The 26,248-nt window shown below is 39.8% G+C and overlaps 1 protein-coding gene across 36 annotated transcripts; it reads right to left on the bottom strand.

The window, feature by feature from the left end:
• Nucleotides 1-3,102: 3,102 nt before the first annotated feature.
• LOC117535878 (protein NLRC3-like) lies at nt 3,103-24,121 on the bottom strand. Of its 36 annotated transcripts, none has more exons than XM_034200496.1 (19): nt 24,073-24,121; nt 23,643-23,780; nt 23,175-23,276; nt 21,618-21,755; nt 21,150-21,251; nt 19,399-19,536; nt 18,931-19,032; nt 17,474-17,611; nt 17,006-17,107; nt 15,529-15,666; nt 15,061-15,162; nt 12,871-13,106; nt 9,716-11,531; nt 8,758-8,931; nt 7,066-7,239; nt 4,660-4,830; nt 3,691-3,740; nt 3,507-3,534; nt 3,103-3,407 (listed from the first exon to the last, which is right to left on the bottom strand). In XM_034200496.1, exons 2-18 carry the CDS (start codon nt 23,768-23,770, stop codon nt 3,521-3,523), a joined length of 3,825 nt encoding a protein of 1,274 aa, XP_034056387.1. In that variant the 5' UTR covers nt 23,771-23,780; nt 24,073-24,121; the 3' UTR covers nt 3,103-3,407; nt 3,507-3,520. The 36 variants fall into 36 exon arrangements, with proteins under 36 accessions (XP_034056387.1, XP_034056389.1, XP_034056390.1 ...); XM_034200498.1 differs by having other exon boundaries at nt 9,716-11,528; XM_034200499.1 differs by lacking the exon at nt 15,061-15,162.
• Nucleotides 24,122-26,248: the final 2,127 nt, after the last annotated feature.

Raw genomic sequence — 26,248 nt, 5'->3', positions numbered from 1 at the left:
ATTTTGTTAGGAAAGGACATGCCTGAAAGACAGGACATGTTCTCCTTCTCTGAGGGTCAAGAAGAACATCCAAGAGGAACATTCAAAGCTGATGTTATGAGATTTTAAGACCAGTACAGGACATTCACTAAGAAACTACTTTTATTGTAAAAACAGTCAGCTGATCGAATGCAGCTATTTCCACATCTACACTCCATCCGCTGATTATTTCTATTTGCCTCACTTTATGAGCTTCACATCATGTACCTTGTTTTGCAACGTCACAAATAAATGGGGCCAATCTTCAGTCAGATGTGAATGTGTAATCTAACATTTTCAGTAAGAATAATGGACAAAAGGAGTGCAAATACAAATACAATTTATTGAAATGTGAACCAAAAGTTAATCAAATGTTTTAAATAAAAGCACATATGGACAGAAGGTGTAAACCTATTAAATGTATTAAACACATTTAGTCAAATAAAGTGACCGACCAGGCCTGTGCAGTTGGTATCAGCTTTGCCCAGCATGGGCTCCTCCATCAGCCCTGGTCCTCCTCGCAGAGGAAAGACCCTCAGTCCTCTCCAAACCAACAGACAGGACGTCCATCACACGGAGGTTTCTCCCTGAAGTCTCTGCAGCTCTCTGGAGACCATGCTGTCTCAATCCGTCCACACTGAATATGAGATTGGGAAAATGAAAATAATAAATGCTTTAGACAATAAGAAACATAAAGTTGACTGTTGAGTTGCTCAGTTTTTTTAGATTGTCAATACTATTACTGTATAACTAATATCTCAGGTTAAGAGGCACATTCAAATAAAGATTGGTCTTTAAATACATTTTGTCTTTTGAATTGTTTGTCTAAAGTCAAGGATCTATAACTGGTACTTAGTTGTAATGATACAGTCTGGTTATTATGCTGTTTGGAGGAGGCCTCACAGGTAAGAGCACTAACTAGCTACCATCACATGTACCTTAGCTTGACTTAAATGTATTAAACGTATAGTTAAGTGATATCAAAATATAAATAACTAATGTCATGCAAACATATTAATATTTGCTTGATTCCAGTGTTGATTTTAGTACAATTGCATACAAACGTTAAGGGGTTTTAAGATTCTGAAGTATTATGCTAAAAGATCAATAACTTAGATTATTATTTATAGTTTTGCTGAATAGTTCATGTCCGCTTACCTTAGAAACGTAAAATGCGACGGCAGCGTGCAGATGGGGAGCATGTTAGCTTAGCTTGGAAGCTTCAGCTAGCTCTGGAACTTCCAGCTCGGTGGCAGCAGGTCCCGCCTCTTTGCCCTTATTTGGAGAAGGCGGGAGTTGAACTCTGGCGTCACTGTCGAGCCGTTAGTGGCCGACTCCGCCTACTAAGGGCTTCACGGCAACTCTGCAGAATCCTATGGGTGACGTCACGGACCCTACGTCCATTTATATATACAGTCTATGGTTAAAACCCACCTCTTCTCCTTAGCATTCGGAAACAAGTAGATTGTTGCTTTTATTTGCTTTCAGTGGTCTATTGTTTTTATTATATGGCTGTTATTTATTTTTAATTATTACGTTTATTCTGGTTTGTTTTTGTGTTTGTATCTTGTATTTTAAATGTATTTATATTATGTTGTGTGAGCTTATCTCTCTGTACAGCACTTTGGTCTGAAGGTTTTAAAGTGCTATATAAATAAAGTTGGATTGGATGGGCCCTTTAAATCAGACTTTAGTTCCACCTGGAGTAAATTCACAAGCTACCCTGCAGTATACAAAGTCATTCAAACTAGCTGCACCTTTACCAGCTTTGAGAACACTTTAAAGATCAATCATTATAAAACATATCATATATATTATTCTGAAATGGAGCCTCAGTGACCTTTGAGATATCACTTTCTTTCAATCCCAAGAAAACTTTCCTCCTCAAAGACACATTCACCTGTGACAGACTTTCACTTGTGGAAAGGTAAAGGGGCTTTACAAATTAAATGCATATTATTATTATTATCATCATTAGGTTGGACACTCCAAGGCCCCCCCTATTCAGGAGCCATCGGATGCCACCCAGAGTCTCTTCACCCCAACTGGAACCCCCGATGCTAAATTCAGTCGTCAGGTGGAAGAACTATGGCAGATAGGTGTCCTCCCCTTTCAGGAAGAGCAAGGCATCACCAGATCCAAGCGCCCCTCCAGTCCAGTGGACCCCCTTTCAGCAGCTCATTGACCGGGTCCTGCGTCTCACTCTCAGTAGGCAGATATCCGGATGACTACATCGTTCAAAGTGAGATGTTGGGGCAGGTAAAGGCGGGGCTCCAAACCTGAAGAAGAGTGAGTTGGGGTATTGTAGGAGCAAACACAGTAGTGGTGGCTTAAAGCCCACCTCCGCTCCGCGCCATCCGTTAGATGAGCCTGGTCAGATTTAATAAAAGAAGTTCAAAACACCGGCATAAAAGTTATAACAATAATCTGATTTTAATGGTAAAAAACACAATACGAAATACAGAGTGCCCTGTAACAGAGCACTCCGGGCTCCCCGCTCTACTGCCGTGCGATACAGATATCGGGACCAGCCAGTCAGAAACAGGGAGCATTTTGCATGAATAAACAACAGTATATATAGACATATTTGGGACGGAGTTGTGTCGGCTCTTCCATCCCATTTTACTCCTAAGCGAATCAGAGAGTCCGTGGGGAGGAGTTGGGTCGGTTGCTCACTCCCCTAGGTGTTCTTACTGGTTGGATTCACTTTGGGTCGGGCCCAATACAGCGAATCAGAGTTCTGGGAAAAAGTATTTCTCTTCTGAACAGAGCGTGACAGCTTCGGAAGTAAACAAGGACAGAGTTACTTTTTATCTTACACCTGGGTTCACTCCTTTACTTTCCCAAGGAATATTTCACAAACTATTCCTTCCCAGACAATCAAACATTGTACACAGATATATTGGTGCTTGAGATTATATTGGCCCCAGAAAGAACCTTGAAAAGAATATGTGTGTGTGTGCTGGTGGGAGGAGGTGTGTGTGTGTGTAGCAGGGTATCTGGGTCATTGAGTGTAAGTGAGAAGGTTATATATATAGGATTACTTAAAACAGTCCAAAATAATACATGTTTACTTCAATACAGTTCAAGATAATACCTGTTTACTTTAATACAGTTTAGAACAATATCTGTTTACTTTAGTATCTGGGGTCGATGGAGTCTCCTCTTTGGTGCCGGGATGGGTGGGAGGTGGTGGTAGGTAGCAGCAGGAGTATGTGAAACACATCTTTCTTCTTCAGAAAAGCAGTAAGTACAATTGATTGTTTTTGTTCATTTCATATTGAGGAGAGCTAACAGGAAGTCTCTCATCAGCTGCAGCCTTCTTCTTTATTTTCCAAAATGCCTCCACGCTCCTCTTCACGTCTCAAACTCGCCCCGTGATGAAGAAACTGAGAACAAATAAAACCTGAGCTTGCAGATTTGTCTGGAACACCAGAAAAACGTGTTGAAACCTCAATAAATAAACTTCACACGGTACGACCTCTCACCTTTCTGTGTGTCTTCACTTCCTGTCACCTGAGAGAGGAGAGAGAGAGAGAATAATGATGATGAAACAAAGAGAAACAGCTAAAATGATGAAGAGAGAAAGAAGAGTGTTGTTGTTCTCTGAGGTCACGCTCCATTAAAGAGTTTCATATCTGGATGAATGGAGGATACGGTTTCAGTACTCACAGGTCTTCTGGATCGTGGCTCTGATCGGCTCATTATCCCTTCTTCCGATCCTGTAGAGACGAACACAATACAATAGTTTAAGATCCAGTTTAAAATAAGTGTTTGTTCTTTGAGTCAGCTTCAGAGTCCTGATCTCATGCTTTACATCCCATCATATCTTCTCTGCAAACACTACGACTGCCTCCCACAGCTCTCAGCTGCATGACAGGAAGTAACCAATCATTGGTCTAGAACAGGGGGGTCCAAACCTTTTTCACAGAGAGAAAGATATATAAAGCTCTGGGCCGCTCTCTAGAGGAATGTTGCCTCATAAGTTCAGTTATAAGTCAGGAAACTCACTCAAATGAAGATAAAGGATGCTTGTTACTTGAAGATGCTTTAAGAAACAAACAGCTCTCAGCTCTCCAGAGGGTTTACTTTATTCTGTCAGCAGCTCATTCCTTAAAGCAGGAGCTTCAGATTGATTATAATTACAGGAAATATGAAGGGTTTATTTCACGCTTGTTATAACAATAAGTTATTGGGCTTTTTTCTTATCAAGTTAGATTTGTTAGGAAATGTTTTCAGCTTTAATTGACTGCATTTATTTTAAAGGTGGGCTCATTAACACATGAATACTACTGTGTAATATATGTGTACATATATATTTAAGAAGTACAATACAAGACGAGCTGAAGTTTCATGTGTGGGCCATATTTCATTATACTTTCAGAATTTGCCGAGGGCCGCATTTGGCCCCCGGGCCGCAGTTTGGACACCCCATAAGAACAGACTACCTTTCCCACTATTCTGTAAAACCCCATATGTCTGATAGAGAGTTGATTACTAAAGTGTGGCTTTGCATTTCCAGCTGGCCTTCTGTAGTTGATGGAAGAATGAAAGAGCCTGCAGTCAGTGGGTAACATCACTGATCTGTTTCCCCAGTGAGAGAATACAATACTGCTGAACCAGCAGAGACCCCTTACTGACCCGAGGGTCTCCAGTCTGCAGTCTGGACTCTCCAGAAGATCTCTCAGCAGCTTCACATCTGAATCCTTTAGATCGTTGTATCTCAGGTCCAGCTCTCTCAGATGGATGTTGGACTTCAGAGCTGAGGCCAGAGCAGAACAGCTGATCTCTGACAAACTGCAGCTCCACAGTCTGAATAAAGAAAACATGATGAGGATACAAATCAGTTTATAATCAGATGTTACTCCACATTGAAATCAATGGGAACAAAAACATGTCTTCCTCAGAAAGTCAACTTTATCCTGTAAAACTAATGTTACTTCAGATGAACATTATTCAGATGTTATCGTTTATTAGATATTAAAACATAGATTTACTTTTTACAACTAACATCTATTACAGTTTCCTTTAACCAGTTAAGCCCGAAGGTCCCCCCCAGTGGACCCCTCCCACAGTTTTTTTTTTCTCACATGTCACAGGGCTTCTTAACATTTATGAAACTATTAATGTTTCATACCCTTTTAAAAAGGTAAGAAACTCTGCTAACTGACAATAAGAACAATTGTTAGCTAAAAAAAACACAAGAGTAATACCAAGCCTTTGAATTAGCATTGAGCGAAAAAATGCTAACTAATGCTAACGCTTTTTTACACACAACACACAGTAGAAATGCCCTTATTACTATCTTAACTGCACAAACAAGATATACGATTTAAAGCTGAGACTCCACAGAATCCACACATGTAATGTCATCACTGTCCGACCTCGAATGCCTGGAGCTATCAGCCAGAAAAGAGAAAGTAAACAACATCCGGTTTCAAAAAATATTACAATAATTACGTCTTACCTTTTTTGATTTGTGATCAAAAGTTGTGTTCAACGGAATAAAAACGCATCTCAAGGTTAATCCAATGTCTTTGTGTCACGTATAATTTTTTACTGATAATCAATCATCATATTTATGGCAATATACTCGGTATAAAGTATTGCCGTCCAGGCTTGCACTTTCAGATATGCTTCGTTTGCTTCTCTATTACGTCCGCTATGGTAATGTTTACGTAGATTTGGGAACCGCCCATCGATTCTATTGGTTCTGATGGTTAAGAAAAAGGTTGTAAATCACACGAATCGACAATGGGTTCCAGAGATATGGTCCTGCGTAAACTATAAAGAATGCCAGCCAGCTTAAGTACATTACGCAGCCCACTTCATTTATTGTTTACAACGTAACGAAGCAGGAAATGCAGCAGGACCCAGAGCGCACGGAGCACAGAGCGGACAGCAGATAACGGAATTGCAGTTTTATTGCTTATAGATTATCAGAACATTTCAAAGGGGACACAGCCCCATTGGATATTAATCTATGGATTAACTACATCATCGTTTTTATCGTTTTAATGCCATTGAAGACCAGTTTAGACCAGACAACGAGGAAGGTAAGTCATTGTTAGCCTAGCGCATTAGCGCTAGCGCCATTTGTTTTGATGTACGTTTTTGTTGATAACGTCGCAAGTTTGTATCTTTCAGTGTTGGGCTGTTCAGGTGGGCACCGTTAGATTCTGTGTCTCCTTGCGATCATAAACAATGCGTTGGATGTGCAGCTAGGATAAGTAATAAGGGAGCGAGGAGTGATTTTCGGTGCTGTAATAGGTTAGCATTTTTCGCTCGGGGCTAATTCAGAGGTAAGAGTAAGCCTATGTTTTATTTTTTATTTTTTATTTATTTTTTTTTTTTCACAACAGTTGTATTTGGATGGAATGAATACCTATAGTGATCATTCAAAGTAATAAAATGATTTTTACAGTGAAAAAGTTCAAATGGAACCGATGGTTCCCAAATTACCCAGAGGTGAGTCCGCTTGGAATTTATTTTTCTAAACCTCTCTAAAAAGGTCAAATTTCACTTGTTTTGCATCAATCTTGATACAGGGTACTTATTATATGTTATAGTTTGGATTCCTAAAGCTTTTAGTCTACTAACCCATCATTCAAGGGTGGTTTTCACTATAAGTAAAGGTTTTTTTTTTAGGTGGACATTAGAATTTACATGTTTTTACTATGTTCCATCTGAATTTACTTTAAAATAAAAACATCTATATTGATTCTGACACTTCTACATCCAACTCACAGATGTAACCTTGCTTTGAGAAAAATAATTATTAATTTACCCCTTTTAGAAGTGAAGATATCATTTGTTGTGTTAGTGGCATTTTCGAGCCTGAAACCTGAAAAACAGGCTCAGGGCTTAACTGGTTAAGAATCAGTCAACATGTATCTCTGCAGTTCTTACTTTAGTACCTACAAATTAAAGTATGAATAAAAGAACATTTATAACTGAATGGATGTAAGTTAATTATGTAGAAGAATCAGGTTGAATAACTAATGAAACATGAGATCTCCAGCAGTAACAGAGAGTCAGTGAACTGACCTGAGAGTCTCCAGTCTGCAGTCTGGACTCTCCAGAAGATCTCTCAGCAGCTTCACTCCTGAATCCTGCAGATCGTTGTAACCCAGGTTCAGATGTCTCAGATGAGAGTGGTTGGACTTCAGAGCTGAGATCAGAGCAGAACAGCTGATCTCTGACAAACTGCAGAGCTCCAGTCTGAATAAAGACAACATGATGTGACTTTAGAAAACAATGTTCCTGTTTGAAATAACTCCAGGTTTAATAATCTGTTCAGAGTCAAACAGGGTTTTAAAGGTCTCCTATCAGGCTATCTTTAGGCATATATTATGGGTCTCAGATATATACAAATATATAAAAACATGTCTATGATGCGTTTTGCTCAAAATACCAAACAGATCATGCATTTTAGAAATCCCTCATATCCCTCTGTTCCAGCTGTTAGAGGAGAGCAGGTTCTTAGCTTGAAAACAAAGGAGGTGGAGCTAATGCCTGATCAGAAGTCTACCAGCAGAAACTCCATCTCATGTTCCAAACCACATCAAGGATTCTCTCTGAAACAGTATGGAGCTCAAACTCTTTCTCTCTCTCAGGTATACCACAAGGTGAGTTCCTTTTTATTTCCTGCTTCTTCACACATGCTCTCTCCAGCACAGGTTAGCTCTGAGTGTTAGCGATGCTAATGTAAACACAGACCATATTACTTCCAGAACACGTCTCATTGTTTCTGACAGCAACGTTTCTGATTGGCCCGTTGGTGTAAAGCCCGCCCACATTTGAGTAATGCCGTCATGACGCAGCAAATCTGGATCAGCTCCGTTGTTCCCCCGTTTTTAGAGATGTGGGTACGGAGGAAAAGAGAGAGGGGTTTGTTTCCTGACACTTTGTGAGTCTCCTGACACCGGGGACACATGGTGATGTAGAGAAGACATCAGAAAGTGACTTTTGCATGATAGGAGACCTTTAATGTCAGAGATGATGTAGAAACTGTGAAGAATAAACTTCTTTGCTGCACTTGTTGATGCCAATCATGAAATGAGGGAAACTGGATTCGCCTTAGTCAATACACTGATATTTATTGAGGATTCGTACGGCCAGAGAGATCACAGTATATTACAATTCTCATGTAAGATACCAGCCAACTCTAAACACAAGACAGAAACATCTCTATATATCTTTTAAAGGAGGGGTCTAAACAGCCCGCCCTTTCCCCTAATCATTACCAGACACCAAGGACAAAGACTGCATATATTGCCCCTCCTTAAGTGCCCCAAACCCCTCACCCACACAGAAAGTCAAAGGACCTCTTGATCTGTCCTCCTGAGTATTACGCGCAGGATCACATTCCAGTGAGGAGGAAAACACTTTAACCAGAAACAGATTCCCGAGGACAAGTCACTAAACTCTATATACTTTAACAAGACTAAAATATTCCTTTACAGAAACAATCCATTGATGATCTGGAACTTTAACTTTGATCAGATGTTTAACAAGTCCTTCATCTCCCTCACAGCTCATCAGTACTCACAGCATCTCCACTGACTCATGGAGCACAGAGTGAGTCAGTGGAAGCTCAAACACTCACACATTCACCTTCTCTTTGTTATCTGATCAATATTCAGTCTTTAGCACAAATGGAAAAATAATCTTAATTAATTTTTTTCAAATTCAGAAAATGATAAACACAAACAGATGAAGTTCAGTCAGTGAACTGACCTGAGAGCCTCCAGTCTGCAGTTTGGACTCTTTAGTCCAGAACTCAGCAGCTCCACTCCTGAATCCTGCAGAGTGCTGACACTCAGGTTCAGATCTCTCAGATGGGAGGGGTCAGACTTCAGAGCTGAGGCCACGACTTCACAGTGAGTCTCTGAGAGTCCACAGTTAGTGAGTCTATAATAACACATATATTACAACATGTGTTAAAAAAGAGGAAACATAATGACCTCAAGCATTTGATGAAAAAATATTTGACATGTTCTGATTGAGATTTGCTGTTAGTCCATTTTATATATATATATGATAATAGAGTGTAATGTGTTGTCAGTGTGATCTGATCACATGTCTGTGCTCCTGCTGTCACTGACTGTTACCAAGGAAACAGAAATTAAATAAATCACTTGACAATATTAGAGATGTACATATTTAAATGTTAATTCATATTTAGATGTGAATGATGGATGTTTTGTCTTCTCTGAGCATCTGGAAATGTATTGCGCACACAAACACAGTTAACAAACCAATAAAGTTTCAATATTCTAAACTGAATACCATCAGATGTTCTCACTGTATGAATATTAAGACATAACTCTGGTATTGGTGGGATATGATATAGATCTTATTTTAAACTCTAAAACATTGTGATAAAAACGTGTGTGTGTTTAATGATAAAGAAACTACTAGAAAGTAATAATAACTGCTAACTGTAAGTCCTGCTGTGTGGTGTGATCACATGCTGAGAAACCTCTAAAGTCCTTCATGTGTTTGACATGTCGCCTCCATCACTCAATATGAAGAGAGAACCGCCTCAGTGTAACTATTATTATAAATAAATAGAAGAACAGTGTTGGTTTATTTTGCTCTCAGTATTTCAACAGCAGAAACGTTATAGTGTTTATTTTAATAATTAAACTTCTGATCCACATTAGTTTATAAAGTTAATCACATATGGACTTACTTGGCCTTCCTGCAGTTCCTCACAGCTGGAATCAGTCTCCGTCGTCCCTCAGCTGATGTGTTGTACTTCTCCAGGTCTAACTCATCCAGAACCTCCTCTGACATCTGCAGCATGTAGGCCAGAGCAGAGCAGTGGATCTCAGAGAGTTCCTTCTCTGATCTGTTCTCTGACTTCAGGAACTCTGTGATCTCCTGATGTACTGAGAGGTCCTTCATCTCTGTCAGACAGTGGAAGATGTTGATGGTCCTGTCAGGAGAGATTTCATCACTGCTCATCTCCTTCAGGTTGTTGATGGCTCTCCGGATGGTTTCTGGTCTGTTGTCTGTGCGACCCAGCAGGCCTCCTAACAGCCTCTGGTTGGACTCCAGAGAGAGGCCGTGGAGAAAGCGGACAAACAGGTCCATGTGGCCATTTTTGCTTCTGAGGGATTTCGCCATGGCTTCCTTTAGGAAGACATCCAGGGATGGGTACTCCTGATCACTGCTGTTACTGTTCTCATAGGGCCAGTCACTCTCCAGGAAGTCCTTCAGTACCGCTGTGTCTCTGTTGGTGTAACAGTGGAACATGTAGACTGCAGCCAGAAACTCCTGAATGCTCAGATGAACAAAGCAGTAGACTGTTTTCTCAAAGATCACACTCTCTCTTTTGAAGATCTCTGTACAAACTCCTGAGTGCACCAAGGCCTCGGTGACACCAAGACCACAGCGCTGCAGGTCTTCTTGGTAGAACATGATGTGTCCTTTCTCCAGATGTTCAAACGCCAGCCTCCCCAGCTTCAGAAGAACCTCCCTGTCAGCCTCCGTCAGCTGCTGTGGACTCGTCTCATGTCCCTCTTCATACTTCTGCTTCTTCCTCTTGGTCTGGACCAGCAGGAAGTGTGAGTACATGTCAGTGAGGGTCTGTGGTAGGTCTCCTCTCTGGTCTGTAGTCAACATGTGGTCCAGAACTACAGCAGTGATCCAGCAGAAGACTGGGATCAGACACATGATGTGGAGGCTCCTGGAGCTCTTGATGTGAGAGATGATTCTGCTGGACAGGTCTTCATCACTCGATCTCCTCCTGAAGTACTCCTCCTTCTGGGCGTCAGTGAAGCCTCGTACTTCTGTTACCCTGTCCACACACTCAGGAGGGATCTGATTGGCCGCTGCAGGTCTGGAAGTTATCCAGACGAGAGCCGAGGGAAGCAGCTTCCCCCTGATGAGGTTTGTCAGCAGCACGTTGACTGAGGACTGCTGTGAGACATCAGACACAACCTCACTGTTTCTGAAGTCCAGAGAAAGTCTGCTTTCATCCAGGCCGTCAAAGATGAGCAGCACTTTGCAGACAGCCAGCTGCTCTGCTGTGACCTTCTGTAAGGTTGGATGGAAAACATGGAGCAGCCTGAGAAGACTGTACTGCTCACCTTTGATCAGGTTCAGCTCCCTGAAGGAGAGCGGGATCACCAGACTGACATCTTGGTTCCCCAAACCCTCGGCCCAGTCCAGAGTGAACTTCTGCACTGAGAAGGTTTTTCCAACTCCAGCGACTCCGTTGGTCAGGACCGCTCTGATGAGAGTCTGTTGGTCAGGTAAGGCTCTAAAGATGTCCTGGCACTTGATTGGAGTGTCATGGAGGGGCTCTTTCTTGGAAGCTGTCTCCAGCTGCCTCACCTCATGCTGGGTATTAACCTCTTCACTCTGGCCTTGTGTGATGTAGAGCTCAGTGAAGATGCTGTTGAGGGGGGTTTCACTTTCATCAGTTCCTTCAGTCACACTTTCACATCTCCTCCTCAGACTGAGCCTGTGTTCATCTAAAACCTCCTGCAGACCACTATCTGCTGGAAGAGAAGGGAACAGGAGAGAATCAGAAAATTCTTTTGAGAATATAACAATAAAACAAATAAAAACAGACTGAGTTTAACCTGTTGAGCCCTGAGCCTGTTTTTCAGGTATCAGGCTCGAAAATGACATTCCCAGAACAAATGACCATATCTTCCCTTCTAAAAGGGGAAAATGAATAATCTTTTTTCTCAAAGTAATGATAACCCTGTGAGTTGGATGTAGAAAAGTCAGAATCAATATATATGTTTTTTATTTTAAAGAAAATTCAGATTGAACATAGTAAAAAAACTGTAAATTATAGTGTCCGTCCAAAAATTCTTTTTTTGCTTATAGTGAAAACTACCCTTGGATGATGGTAAGGTAGACTAAAAGCTTTAGGAATCCAAAGTACAACATATAATAAGTACCCTGTATCAAGATTGATGCAACACAAGTGACATTTGACCTTTTTAGAGAGGTTTAGCAAAACAAACTCCACCTCTGAGGTGATTTTGGTGGAAATGGGCGTTTTTACCGTTTCTCTGGAACCCATTGGTCGACATCCCTTTTTGACCGTTAGAGCCAATAGAATCTAAGGGGAATTTCCACATAGAACTTACCATTGAGAAATGAGAGCTAAGCGCACAGTTTTGCATGAGAGCGAACCTATCTCTCGCTCTGACATCTGGAAACTTAAAAGCAGGTTTATTGCTGATGGATTATCAGAAATCATTTCAAAGGGACACAGACACATTGGATTAACCTCTGGATTAACTTCAGCAGCGTTTTATAGTTTTAATGCCATTGAAGAACACCTTTGACCAGACAACGACTAAGGTGAGCCATTTTGCCGTTTCTAGCTACCTAGCGCCACATGTTTTGATGTCTGTTCTTGTTAATATCTTCGCGAGTTCTTATCATGGAGTGATGATGTATGTACAGATCGATTCTGTGTCTTCTCACGATGCTAGTCGATGGGTTGGACGTGCAGTTAAGATAAGTAATAAGGGTGTTATGAGTGAGTTTCTGTGCAGTAATGCGTTAGCATTTTTTCGCTCGTGGCTAATTCAAAGGCTGAGCGTTAGCTTAGTGGGTTTCTTTTAAATAAAAGATCAGTTAGCTGAGTTTCTTCTCGTTACATGGATATAAAAACATTCATAGTTTATTAAATATTAAGATGCCCTCAGACGCTGTTTCCTGCAGATGACACGTTTTCCCCCCGGTACCGGGGGGCGGTGTAGAACAGGTTAAATGTTTTATAAACATTTTAATGTCTATGCTCTTCAACAGAATACCTAATAAAAAAACAAATCAACCAGGAAGAGGAATAAACGCTGCATGAGTTCGGCCTCTTACCTCGTACAGAGCTGCTCTGACTGGCTGTCTGCAGGCCAGCTCTGGTTCTGGGTCTTTCTCGACACTGAGGACAGGAGGGGTCTCCTGATGGAGGGCGCTGCTCCCAGTATGAGGTGATGCACTTTCTGCAGAACCAGTGTCCACAGCTGGTGGAGACTGGATCCTTCAGGACGTCCTGACACAGAGCACAGCTGGACAGCTGCTCCTCCACAGGAACACCACTCTTCCTCTTCCCTCTGTGGAGAGGAACACATCCTTTATAGCACTTTACTTCAGAGGGGCTGATTCTCACCAAAGGTACAACAAGGGGGCAAATTCTAGTTTGATATTTAAAAAAAGGTCTATATAATATATATATATATTAGGGCTGTCAAGTTAACACGTTAATAACGCAAAAAATAATTAACGCCACTAATTATTTTAACGCGATTAACGCATGTGTATTTTTTTTCCTCTGCCGCCCCGTAGTTTCAGAGCGCATCGAGTTTAAAATACCATCTACAAGCTGATGCTGACAGTGTGGTCTGCCGCCCGCTTGCAGCAGACCACACTTCCACGCTCACCGGCAGGCACCGACTGGCTATTGGGAGGACCGGGAGGGTGTGTGTATGTGTGGCCCGAGCGAGAGAGAGAGACCTTACGTGCATTGTTGTTGTTAGCATCTGGTGCTAGCTAGCTGCGCTAACAGATATAAGGAGCTGTTTAAATGAAAACAGAGGAGCGACATTTCGCCACAACTGCGCCGAGCACTTGACTTTATGCAGGAAGCCAGACAGTGGGACATTGCACGAAAAGTCAGCACACTCAGCACGGATAGTGCGCAACATGATTGCAGCGTCCAGGCAGCTCCGGTTCGAGCATTTGCCTTGAGTTGCACATAGCTCCAACGATCCATCACACACACACACACACACACACACACACACATTATTGAATGAGAGAGGTTCCAGGTTGAATTGAGGCGAATATTTGTAATGTTCAAATGATAATAAACATTAGCATAAAGCATATTTGTCCACTCATATGATAAGAGTATTAAAAACTTGAAAAATATTCCTCTAAGGTACATTTAGAACAGATCAAAAATGATCTATTTTAATCGACTGACAGCCCTAATATATATATATATATATATATATATATAATATGTGATCAGGTAGATAGCTTACAGTTCACATGATCATAAAACCAGAGAGCCTCCTGTCTGGATTCATCACCCAGAGGAGCACATGTTCCCTGAATCTACACACACAGCTGTGTTAACCTGGTTCACTATAAACCCAACTTGCATAGAATCTGCTGTGAATTAATAGAAATAAACATGTGGAAAGGATGCCTAAAGAACAACAGAATGATACTGATTTGTAAAAAGCTGAGTTAATGTTTTGTCAGCTCTGTCTCCAACACAACGAGCATAACAACATGTTTAAATGTTTTTTTCTGAAGAGACCGGTTTGATTAAAGCTAGGCTAACATTAGCTGCTCCATCAGCACTCAGAGTAACTTCATGAAGTCATAAGTACAGCAGTCACTATATTGTTAGCACCACAGAGAGTCTCTGGTTTATACAGGAACATGAATAACCCTGATTGAATATGAGCTGCTGCAGAGCTCTGCTCTCCTCTCTGATTCCCCTCAGACCGTCAGAGACCACAGGAGCACAATCTCAACACTGACAGGGTTTTGTAAAAGAGCGTCACAAACTTTACACTCAAGTTGAAATGTGTCACGCTGCACGAATACGCAGGTGACATGAATTTAACATCTTCACTTCCTTCGTGTTGCCAGGCACGGATCTGGGTCTTTGCATTGACTCTACATGTGATTTCACAAAACACTATTTTATCTGCTAATGCTCAACACAACCAGCTCACCAGGTTATCACTATTATTAATAAACACCTTAAAAAGACATATCATAGATATGCCCAAGTAGTTAAATAATGTTTTGGATAATATATATAGTTTTTAAATCAGTATTTATCAACATTGTTGCTATTTATAACCATTTTATACACAGATACAATGATAATATAATTGCATATTGAAATATCCTTAGATAATGTTAGCTTACTCTGCTGCGTTTTCCCTTTACAAACTGCTCACATGATTTCATTAAAGAACAGTTTAATATATTAGATTACATCAAAAGTGGATCCTCTTCAGGTCAGTTTACAGGAGAGACTCTTACTTTGTGTCTGAGGGTCCAGGTTCATTACTGAAGTATGGAAGCAACTCTTTAGACCGGTCACTCTTCAGAGACCACATGGAGACCGTAGACTCTGCTCTCTGTCTGTGGAAATAACACATGTTTAAACATCATTAGTTCATTTAAAGAGCAGCTTTTGATCTTTGACTGTTCACCTTATTAAAGATGTTTAGAGTTGTTGAGTCGTGATTGTGGGTTTCTGTTGTTGAAATTCATTCGAGTGTGAAACGTTTTACATATTTGTCTTTTATTTGCTTAATTTAACACAAAGTCCAACATGTAGAGTGTGAGGATGATTTCACTAGTAGATCATTTACTATCTCTGATGATGACAAGAAGCAAGAGTTCAATTACACTTTGTTAATGTACTGGGTTTCATTAAACAGTTTAGATTATCAGATACCAACAAACTGAATCCTCTTCAGGTCAGTTTACAGGAGAAACTCTTACTTTGTGTCTGAGGGTCCAGGTTCATTACTGAAGCCTGGAGGAAGCCTGCCCATAGACCCGTCACTCTTCAGAGACAGACAGCTGGAGACTGAAGATTTGTCCTCTTCCTCGTCTTTTAAATCACTCATCTTCTCCAGTCTACACACACACACACACACACACACACACACACACACACACTATTGTATTATTGAATGAGAGAGGTTCCAGGTTGAATTGAGGCGAATATTTGTAATGTTCAAATGATAATAAACATTAGCATAAAGCATATTTGTCCACTCATATGATAAGAGTATTAAAAACTTGAAAAATATTCCTCTAAGGTACATTTAGAACAGATCAAAAATGTGCGATTAATTTGCGATTAACTATTTTAGTCGACTGACAGCCCTAATATATATATATATATATATATATATATATATATATATATAATATGTGATCAGGTAGATAGCTTACAATTCACATTCTCATAAAACCAGAGAGCCTCCTGTCTGGATTCATCACCCAGAGGAGCACATGTTCCCTGAATCTACACACACAGCTGTATTAACCTGGTTCACTATAAACCCAACTTGCATAGAATCTGCTGTGAATTAATAGAGATAAACATGTGGAAAGGATGCCTAAAGAACAACAGAATGATACTGATTTGTAAAAAGCTGAGTTAATGTTTTGTCAGCTCTGTCTCCAACACAACGAGCATAACAACATGTTTAAATGTTTTTTTCTGAAGAGACCGGTTTGATTAAAGCTAGGCTAACATTAGCTGCTCCATCAGCACTCAGAGTAACTTCATGAAGTCATAAGTACAGCAGTCACTATATTGTTAGCACCACAGACAGTCTCTGGTTTATACAGGAACATGAATAACCCTGATTGAATATGAGCTGCTGTAGAGCTCTGCTCTCCTCTCTGATTCCCCTCAGACCGTCAGAGACCACAGGAGCACAATCTCAACACTGACAGCTTTTGTAAAAGAGCGTCACAAACTTTACACTCAAGTTGAAATGTGTCACGCTGCATGAATACGCAGGTGATATGAATTTAACATCTTCACTTCCTTCGTGTTGCCAGGCACGGATCTGGGTCTTTGCATTGACTCTACATGTGATTTCACAAAACTCTTTTTTACCTGCTAATGCTCAACACAACCAGCTCACCAGGTCATCACTATTATTAATAAACACCTTAAAGACATATCATAGATATGCCCAAGTAGTTAAATAATGTTTTGGAAAATATATATAGTTTTTAAATCAGTATTTATCAACATTGTTGCTATTTAAAACCATGTTATACACAGAGACAATGATAATATAATTGCATATTGAAATATCCTTAGATAATGTTAGCTTACTCTGCTGCGTTTTCCCTTTACAAACTGCTCACATGATTTCATTAAAGAACAGTTTAATATATTAGATTACATCAAAAGTGGATCCTCTTCAGGTCAGTTTACAGGAGAGACTCTTACTTTGTGTCTGAGGGTCCTGGTTCATTACTGAAGTCTGGAGGTTCCCCAATAGACCAGTCACTCTTCAGAGACCACATGGAGACCGTAGACTCTGCTCTCTGTCTGTGGAAACAACACATGTTTAAACATCATTAGTTCATTTAAAGAGCAGCTTTTGATCTTTGACTGTTCACCTTATTAAAGATGTTTAGAGTTGTTGAGTCGTGATTGTGGGTTTCTGTTGTTGAAATTCATTCGAGTGTGAAACGTTTTACATATTTGTCTTTTATTTGCTTAATTTAACACAAAGTCCAACATGTAGAGTGTGAGGATGATTTCACTAGTAGATCATTTACTATCTCTGATGATGACAAGAAGCAAGTGTTCAATTACACTTTGTTAATGTACTGGGTTTCATTAAACAGTTTAGATTATCAGATACCAACAAACTGAATCCTCTTCAGGTCAGTTTACAGGAGAAACTCTTACTTTGTGTCTGAGGGTCCAGGTTCATCACTGAAGTCTGGAGGAAGCCAACGCATAGACCGGTCACTCTTCAGAGACAGACAGCTGGAGACTGAAGATTTGTCCTCTTCCTCGTCTTTTAAATCACTCATCTTCTCCAGTCTACACACACACACACACACACACACACACTATTGTATTATTGAATGAGAGAGGTTCCAGGTTGAATTGAGGCGAATATTTGTAATGTTCAAATGATAATAAACATTAGCATAAAGCATATTTGTCCACTCATATGATAAGAGTATTAAAAACTTGAAAAATATTCCTCTAAGGTACATTTAGAACAGATCAAAAATGTGCGATTAATTTGCGATTAACTATTTTAATCGACTGACAGCCCTAATATATATATATATATATATATATATATATATAATATGTGATCAGGTAGATAGCTTACAATTCACATTCTCAAAACCAGAGAGCCTCCTGTCTGGATTCATCACCCAGAGGAGCACATGTTCCCTGAATCTACACACACAGCTGTGTTAACCTGGTGTACTATAAACCCAACTTGCATAGAATCTGCTGTGAATTAATAGAGATAAACATGTGGAAAGGATGCCTAAAGAACAACAGAATGATACTGATTTGTAAAAAGCTGAGTTAATGTTTTGTCAGCTCTGTCTCCAACACAACGAGCATAACAACATGTTTAAATGTTTTTTTCTGAAGAGACCGGTTTGATTAAAGCTAGGCTAACATTAGCTGCTCCATCAACACTCAGAGTAACTTCATGAAGTCATAACTACAGCAGTCACTATATTGTTAGCACCACAGACAGTCTCTGGTTTATACAGGAACATGAATAACCCTGATTGAATATGAGCTGCTGTAGAGCTCTGCTCTCCTCTCTGATTCCCCTCAGACCGTCAGAGACCACAGGAGCACAATCTCAACACTGACAGGTTTTGTAAAAGAGCGTCACAAACTTTACACTCAAGTTGAAATGTGTCACGCTGCAGGAATACGCAGGTGATATGAATTTAACATCTTCACTTCCTTCGTGTTGCCAGGCACGGATCTGGGTCTTTGCATTGACTCTACATGTGATTTCACAAAACACTATTTTATCTGCTAATGCTCAACACAACCAGCTCACCAGGTTATCACTATTATTAATAAACACCTTAAAAAGACATATCATAGATATGCCCAAGTAGTTAAATAATGTTTTGGATAATATATATAGTTTTTAAATCAGTATTTATCAACATTGTTGCTATTTAAAACCAGTTTATACACAGAGACAATGATAATATAATTGCATATTGAAATATCCTTAGATAATGTTAGCTTACTCTGCTGCGTTTTCCCTTTACAAACTGCTCTCATGATTTCATTAAAGAACAGTTTAATATATTAGATTACATCAAAACTGGATCCTCTTCAGGTCAGTTTACAGGAGAGACTCTTACTTTGTGTCTGAGGGTCCAGGTTCATCACTGAAGACTGGAGGTTCCCCAATAGACCGGTCACTCTTCAGAGACCACATGGAGACCCTAGACTCTGCTCTCTGTCTGTGGAAACAACACATGTTTAAACATCATTAGTTCATTTAAAGAGCAGCTTTTGATCTTTGACTGTTCACCTGATTAAAGATGTTTAGAGTTGTTGAGTCGTGATTGTGGGTTTCTGTTGTTGAAATTCATTCGAGTGTGAAACGTTTTACATATTTGTATTTGATTTGCTTAATTTAACACAAAGTCCAACATGTAGAGTGTGAGGATGATTTCACTAGTAGATCATTTACTATCTCTGATGATGACAAGAAGCAAGAGTTCAATTACACTTTGTTAATGTACTGGGTTTCATTAAACAGTTTAGATTATCAGATACCAACAAACTGAATCCTCTTCAGGTCAGTTTACAGGAGAAACTCTTACTTTGTGTCTGAGGGTCCAGGTTCATTACTGAAGCCTGGAGGAAGCCTGCCCATAGACCCGTCACTCTTCAGAGACAGACAGCTGGAGACTGAAGATTTGTCCTCTTCATCGTCTTTTAAATCACTCATCTTCTCCAGTACACACACACACACACACACACACCACACACACACACACAACACACACACACACACCCACACACACACACACACACACACACACACACACACACCACACACCACACACACACACACACACACACACACACACACCACACACACACACACACACACACACAACACACACCACACACACACACACACACACACACACACACACACCACACACCACACACACACACACACCAACACACACACACACACACACACACACAACCCACAACCACCACACACACACACACCAACACACACACACACACCACACAATTTGTATTATTGAATGAGAGAGGTTCCAGTTGAATTGAGACGAATATTTGTAATGTTCAATGATAAATAAACATTAGCATTAAAGCATATTGTTCCACTCATATGATGATAAGAGTATTAAAAACTTGAAAAATATTCCTCTAAGTTACATTTAGAAACAGATCAAAAATGTGCGATTAATTGCGATTAACTATATTTAATCGACTGACAGCCCTAATATATATTATATAATATATATATATATATATATATATATATAATATGTGATCAGGTAGATAGCTTACAATCACATTCTCATAAAACCAGAGAGCCTCCTGTCTGGATTCATCACCCAGAGGAGCACATGTTCCCTGAATCTACACACACAGCTGTGTTAACCTGGTTCACTATAAACCCAACTTGCATAGAATCTGCTGTGAATTAATAGAGATAAACATGTGGAAAGGATGCCTAAAGAACAACAGAATGATACTGATTTGTAAAAAGCTGAGTTAATGTTTTGTCAGCTCTGTCTCCAACACAACGAGCATAACAACCTTTTATAATGTTTTTTTTTTCTGAAGAGACCGGTTTGATTAAAGCTAGGCTAACATTAGCTGCTCCATCAGCACTCAGAGTAACTTCATGAAGTCATAAGTACAGCAGTGAGTATATTGTTAGCACCACAGACAGTCTCTGGTTTATACAGGAACATGAATAACCCTGATTGAATATGAGCTGCTGTAGAGCTCTGCTCTCCTCTCTGATTCCCCTCAGACCGTCAGAGACCACAGGAGCACAATCTCAACACTGACAGGGTTTTGTAACAGAGCGTCACTAACTTTACACTCAAGTTGAAATGTGTCACGCTGCATGAATACGCAGGTGATATGAATTTAACATCTTCACTTCCTTCGTGTTGCCAGGCACGGATCTGGGTCTTTGCATTGACTCTACATGTGATTTCACAAAACACTATTTTACCTGCTAATGCTCAACACAACCAGCTCACCAGGTTATCACTATTATTAATAAACACCTTAAAGACATATCATAGATATGCCCAAGTAGTTAAATAATGTTTTGGATAATATATATAGTTTTTAAATCAGTATTTATCAACATTGTTGCTATTTATAACCATTTTATACACAGATACAATGATAATATAATTGCATATTGAAATATCCTTAGATAATGTTAGCTTACTCTGCTGCGTTTTCCCTTTACAAACTGCTCACATGATTTCATTAAAGAACAGTTTAATATATTAGATTACATCAAAAGTGAATCCTCTTCAGGTCAGGTTACAGGAGAGACTCTTACTTTGTGTCTGAGGGTCCTGGTTCATTACTGAACCCTAGAGGTTCCCCCATAGACCAGTCACTCTTCAGAGACCACATGGAGACCGGAGACTCTGCTCTCTGTCTGTGGAAACAACACATGTTTAAACATCATTAGTTCATTTAAAGAGCAGCTTTTGATCTGTGACTGTTCACCTGATTAAAGATGTTTAGAGTTGTTGAGTCGTGATTGTGGTTTTCTGTTGTTGAAATTCATTCGAGTGTGAAACGTTTTACATATTTGTCTTTTATTTGCTTAATTTAACACAAAGTCCAACATGTAGAGTGTGAGGATGATTTCACTAGTAGATCATTTACTATCTCTGATGATGACAAGAAGCAAGAGTTAAATTACACTTTGTTAATGTACTGGGTTTCATTAAACAGTTTAGATGATCAGATACCAACAAACTGAATCCTCTTCAGGTCAGTTTACAGGAGAAACTCTTACTTTGTGTCTGAGGGTCCAGGTTCATTACTGAAGCCTGGAGGAAGCCTGCCCATAGACCCGTCACTCTTCAGAGACAGACAGCTGGAGACTGAAGATTTGTCCTCTTCCTCGTCTTTTAAATCACTCATCTTCTCCAGTCTACACACACACACACACACACACACACACACACACACACACACACACACACACACACACACACACACACACACACACACACACACACATTATTGAATGAGAGAGGTTCCAGGTTGAATTGAGACGAATATTTGTAATGTTCAAATGATAATAAACATTAGCATAAAGCATATTTGTCCACTCATATGATGATAAGAGTATTAAAAACTTGAAAAATATTCCTCTAAGGTACATTTAGAACAGATCAAAAATGTGCGATTAATTTGCGATTAATCGCGATTAACTATTTTAATCGACTGACAGCCCTAATATATATATATATATATATATATATATATATATATATATATATATATATATATATATATATATAATATGTGATCAGGTAGATAGCTTACAATTCACATTCTCATAAAACCAGAGAGCCTCCTGTCTGGATTCATCACCCAGAGGAGCACATGTTCCCTGAATCTACACACACAGCTGTGTTAACCTGGTTCACTATAAACCCAACTTGCATAGAATCTGCTGTGAATTAATAGAGATAAACATGTGGAAAGGATGCCTAAATAACAACAGAATGATACTGATTTGTAAAAAGCTGAGTTAATGTTTTGTCAGCTCTGTCTCCAACACAACGAGCATAACAACCTTTTATAATGTTTTTTTTTCTGAAGAGACCGGTTTGATTAAAGCTAGGCTAACATTAGCTGCTCCATCAGCACTCAGAGTAACTTCATGAAGTCATAAGTACAGCAGTGAGTATATTGTTAGCACCGCAGACAGTCTCAGGTTTATACAGGAACATGAATAACCCTGATTGAATATGAGCTGCTGTAGAGCTCTGCTCTCCTCTCTGATTCCCCTCAGACCGTCAGAGACCACAGGAGCACAATCTCAACACTGACAGGGTTTTGTAAAAGAGCGTCACAAACTTTACACTCAAGTTGAAATGTGTCACGCTGCATGAATACGCAGGTGACATGAATTTAACATCTTCACTTCCTTCGTGTTGCCAGGCACGGATCTGGGTCTTTGCATTGACTCTACATGTGATTTCACAAAACACTATTTTATCTGCTAATGCTCAACACAACCAGCTCATCAGGTTATCACTATTATTAATAAACACCTTAAAGACATATCATAGATATGCCCAAGTAGTTAAATAATGTTTTGGATAATATATATAGTTTTTAAATCAGAATGTATCAACATTGTTGCTATTTGAAACCATTTTATACACAGATACAATGATAATATAATTGCATATTGAAATATCCTTAGATAATGTTAACTTACTCTGCTGCGTTTTCCCTTTACAAACTGCTCACATGATTTCATTAAAGAACAGTTTAATATATTAGATTACATCAAAAGTGGATCCTCTTCAGGTCAGTTTACAGTAGAGACTCTTACTTTGTGTCTGAGGGTCCTGGTTCATCACTGAAGACTGGAGGTTCCCCCATAGACCGGTCACTCTTCAGAGACCACATGGAGACCGGAGACTCTGCTCTCTGTCTGTGGAAACAACACATGTTTAAACATCATTAGTTCATTTAAAGAGCAGCTTTTGATCTGTGACTGTTCACCTGATTAAAGATGTTTAGAGTTGTTGAGTCGTGATTGTGGGTTTCTGTTGTTGAAATTCATTCGAGTGTGAAACGTTTTACATATTTGTATTTTATTTGCTTAATTTAACACAAAGTCCAACATGTAGAGTGTGAGGATGATTTCACTAGTAGATCATTTACTATCTCTGATGATGACAAGAAGCAAGTGTTCAATTACACTTTGTTAATGTACTGGGTTTCATTAAACAGTTTAGATTATCAGATACCAACAAACTGAATCCTCTTCAGGTCAGTTTACAGGAGAAACTCTTACTTTGTGTCTGAGGGTCCAGGTTCATTACTGAAGCCTGGAGGAAGCCTGCCCATAGACCCGTCACTCTTCAGAGACAGACAGCTGGAGACTGAAGATTTGTCCTCTTCCTCGTCTTTTAAATCACTCATCTTCTCCAGTCTGAGAGAGAGATCACACACACACACACACACACACACACACACACACACACACACACACACACACACACACTTCAGACAGGCCGCTCTCCATTGTGTCTGCGCTGGGCTGTCACATGTTATGTAACTCTGACGAATCAGGAAACAGGAAATAATAAAAGTGTACAACACTTGCAGGAGTCTCAATGGACTCTAGGACGCAGATTGTTAACCAATAAGTTATTTTCTGACACCCAGTTTGACAGAGTAAATAATAAATGTGTTAGAAAGCAGATCCTGGTGTTAACACTCACCCTGTTGTTCTCCTCCTGTCGAGCTGTAAAATGGCGTCTGACAAGTCTGACTTCATACTTTCACTTTCAACTTCCCGCCCTGTTTGCAGCAGCTCCTCCTCTGATTCATAACCAGCCTTATCAGCTGAAGCAGCACAACAGACACAGGTACATTCCTACATCCCCACAATAGTGACACTGATGATTTAAAGTCGTTTCAGTGGGGAAAAGAGTGCTAAAAGTCTGATAAGAGCTGCTAAAAGTCTGCTAACAGTGTGGTAAAAGTCTGATTGTTTCAGAGATCCATAGTAATGATACAATAAACCATTTACATCTAACAGTATTGATTAAAATTCATTTTTAGGGGGAAAAGTGCAGATGAGGCATTTCGGTATTTTGGGTAAAACACTTCACCCAATCCTGTATATGTATGTATGTATATTAGGGGTGTAACGGTACACGTACCCGTACCGAAATTATTCGGTACGGGCCCTTCGGTTCGGTACAGGTGTGTACCGAAGTGTACCGAACGAATATAACGTTAAACGTAAAAAATTGAGAACGTGAACAACTTTTTGGAAGTAATCTCAGGTGCTGCGTCGCAGCATTCAGAGTAATTTGCTCACATTGGATTCAACGCGTCATAGAGCGAGCAAGTCATTTCATTGGATGAGAGGCATACTATGAGAGCTGGTCAGAGGGATGCGTTCAAATGTAGTCAGTAATTTGAGGAACTGTCAAAAATTAATGGCGAACGCAGATAAAGTTGAGCTCGAAAATCCTCCAGCATCATTGAAGTCTCCGGTTTGGGAACATTTTGGTTTCACAGTTACGTACAAGGATGACGGACAAAGACAGGTGGACCGAACCAAAGCTGTTTGTCGGCATTGTTCAACTAAAATTGGTTACGCGGCTGGCAATACATCAAACTTGCACACTCTTGAAAAGGCATCACCCGAACGTGAATATCACCGGTACCAAAAGAAAAAAGACTGAAGTGCAAACCCAACTCCCACTAGCATTTAAGCCTCCACCACTCGCAGAAAGATCAGACCGAGCCAAAGCTATTACAAACACCAAATATCCTTATGTTGCCATGTTAGCAAAGCGCTACCTGGCTGTATCTGCTACCTCTGTCCCTAGCGAGAGGGTTTTCTCCACATCAGGAGACATTGTTAGTGCCAGCAGATCTGCCCTTTCGGCAAGCAATGTGGACAGGTTCATCTTTCTTTAAAAAAACATGAAAATACAATGACAAGCAAGTCCTAATGTCAAACTGGCTGCTTAGGTGCTAGTACAGTACAGTTCAAATACAGATTATTTCAGTTCATCGAAATGCTGCACCTTAATGTTCATTTTATTATATTTTGTATTTATTTGAGTGAATATTCACAGTTTAATAATAATTAAAAACCCAAAACTAATAGTTTATGTTTTGTGAGTACTAGTACAGTAAAGTTCAAATACAGATTATTTCAGTTCATCGAAATGCTGCACCTTAATGTTTATTTTATTATATTTTGTATTTATTTGAGTGAATACATTATTCACAGCTTAATAATAATAATAAATATATATATATATATGTTTTGTTTTGTGAAAAAAAATTCTGCTGTACCGAAAACGTACCGAACCGAACCGTGACCAAAAAACCGAGGTACGTACCGAACCGAAATGTTTGTGAACCGTTACACCCCTAATGTATATATATATATATATATATATATTAGGGCCGGGACTCGATTAAAAAAATTAATCTAATTAATTAGAGGCTTTGTAATTAATTAATCGAAATTAATCTTATTTTTAATCGCATATAAATATTTGACCTGAGAACAGTGAGAAGCAATTTTTTTCACATGGATTTTAGTATACCATTAGGCGCATTCACACCGCAGTACTTTTCCCACAAAGGTTCATGAGAACTTAGTTCATGAGAACTCTTTGAACCTGGGGGTGGATTAGGCAAATGAAGCCGCTGACGTCACTTCTTCTTCTGCTTTGGGTTTACTGGCAGGCCGCAAATCACTTCACGGCGTATACTGCCGCCCAAAGTCCCCGGCCGGAAGTCCCCTGAGTTGGGGACTGGCTTCAGTAGAAGCTGCTGGGAGTCCCAGCAGCCTTCCGAGTAAATCGCCAGAACGCCGACACCTCCTCATCTCCACCGCTCCCATGTTTTATTTTGTGTTGCCATAAG

This window comes from Gymnodraco acuticeps, unplaced genomic scaffold (genome assembly GCF_902827175.1).
Source record: "Gymnodraco acuticeps unplaced genomic scaffold, fGymAcu1.1, whole genome shotgun sequence".
Lineage (NCBI taxonomy): Eukaryota > Metazoa > Chordata > Actinopteri > Perciformes > Bathydraconidae > Gymnodraco > Gymnodraco acuticeps.
The sequence above is the reverse complement of the archived record's forward strand: the minus strand, read 5'-3'. Positions and strand labels throughout refer to the sequence as shown.

Coding starts and splice junctions, on each gene's coding strand:
- LOC117535878 (XM_034200496.1), bottom strand. CDS start 23,770: ATGAGTGATTTAAAAGACGAGGAAGAGGACAAATCTTCAGTCTCCAGC. Junction 17,612..18,930: donor CCTGGACCCTCAGACACAAA/GTAAGAGTCTCT, acceptor GTGTGTGTGTAG/ACTGGAGAAGATGAGTGATT. Junction 4,831..7,065: donor TGCAGACTGGAGACTCTCAG/GTCAGTTCACTG, acceptor TTCTTTATTCAG/ACTGTGGAGCTGCAGTTTGT.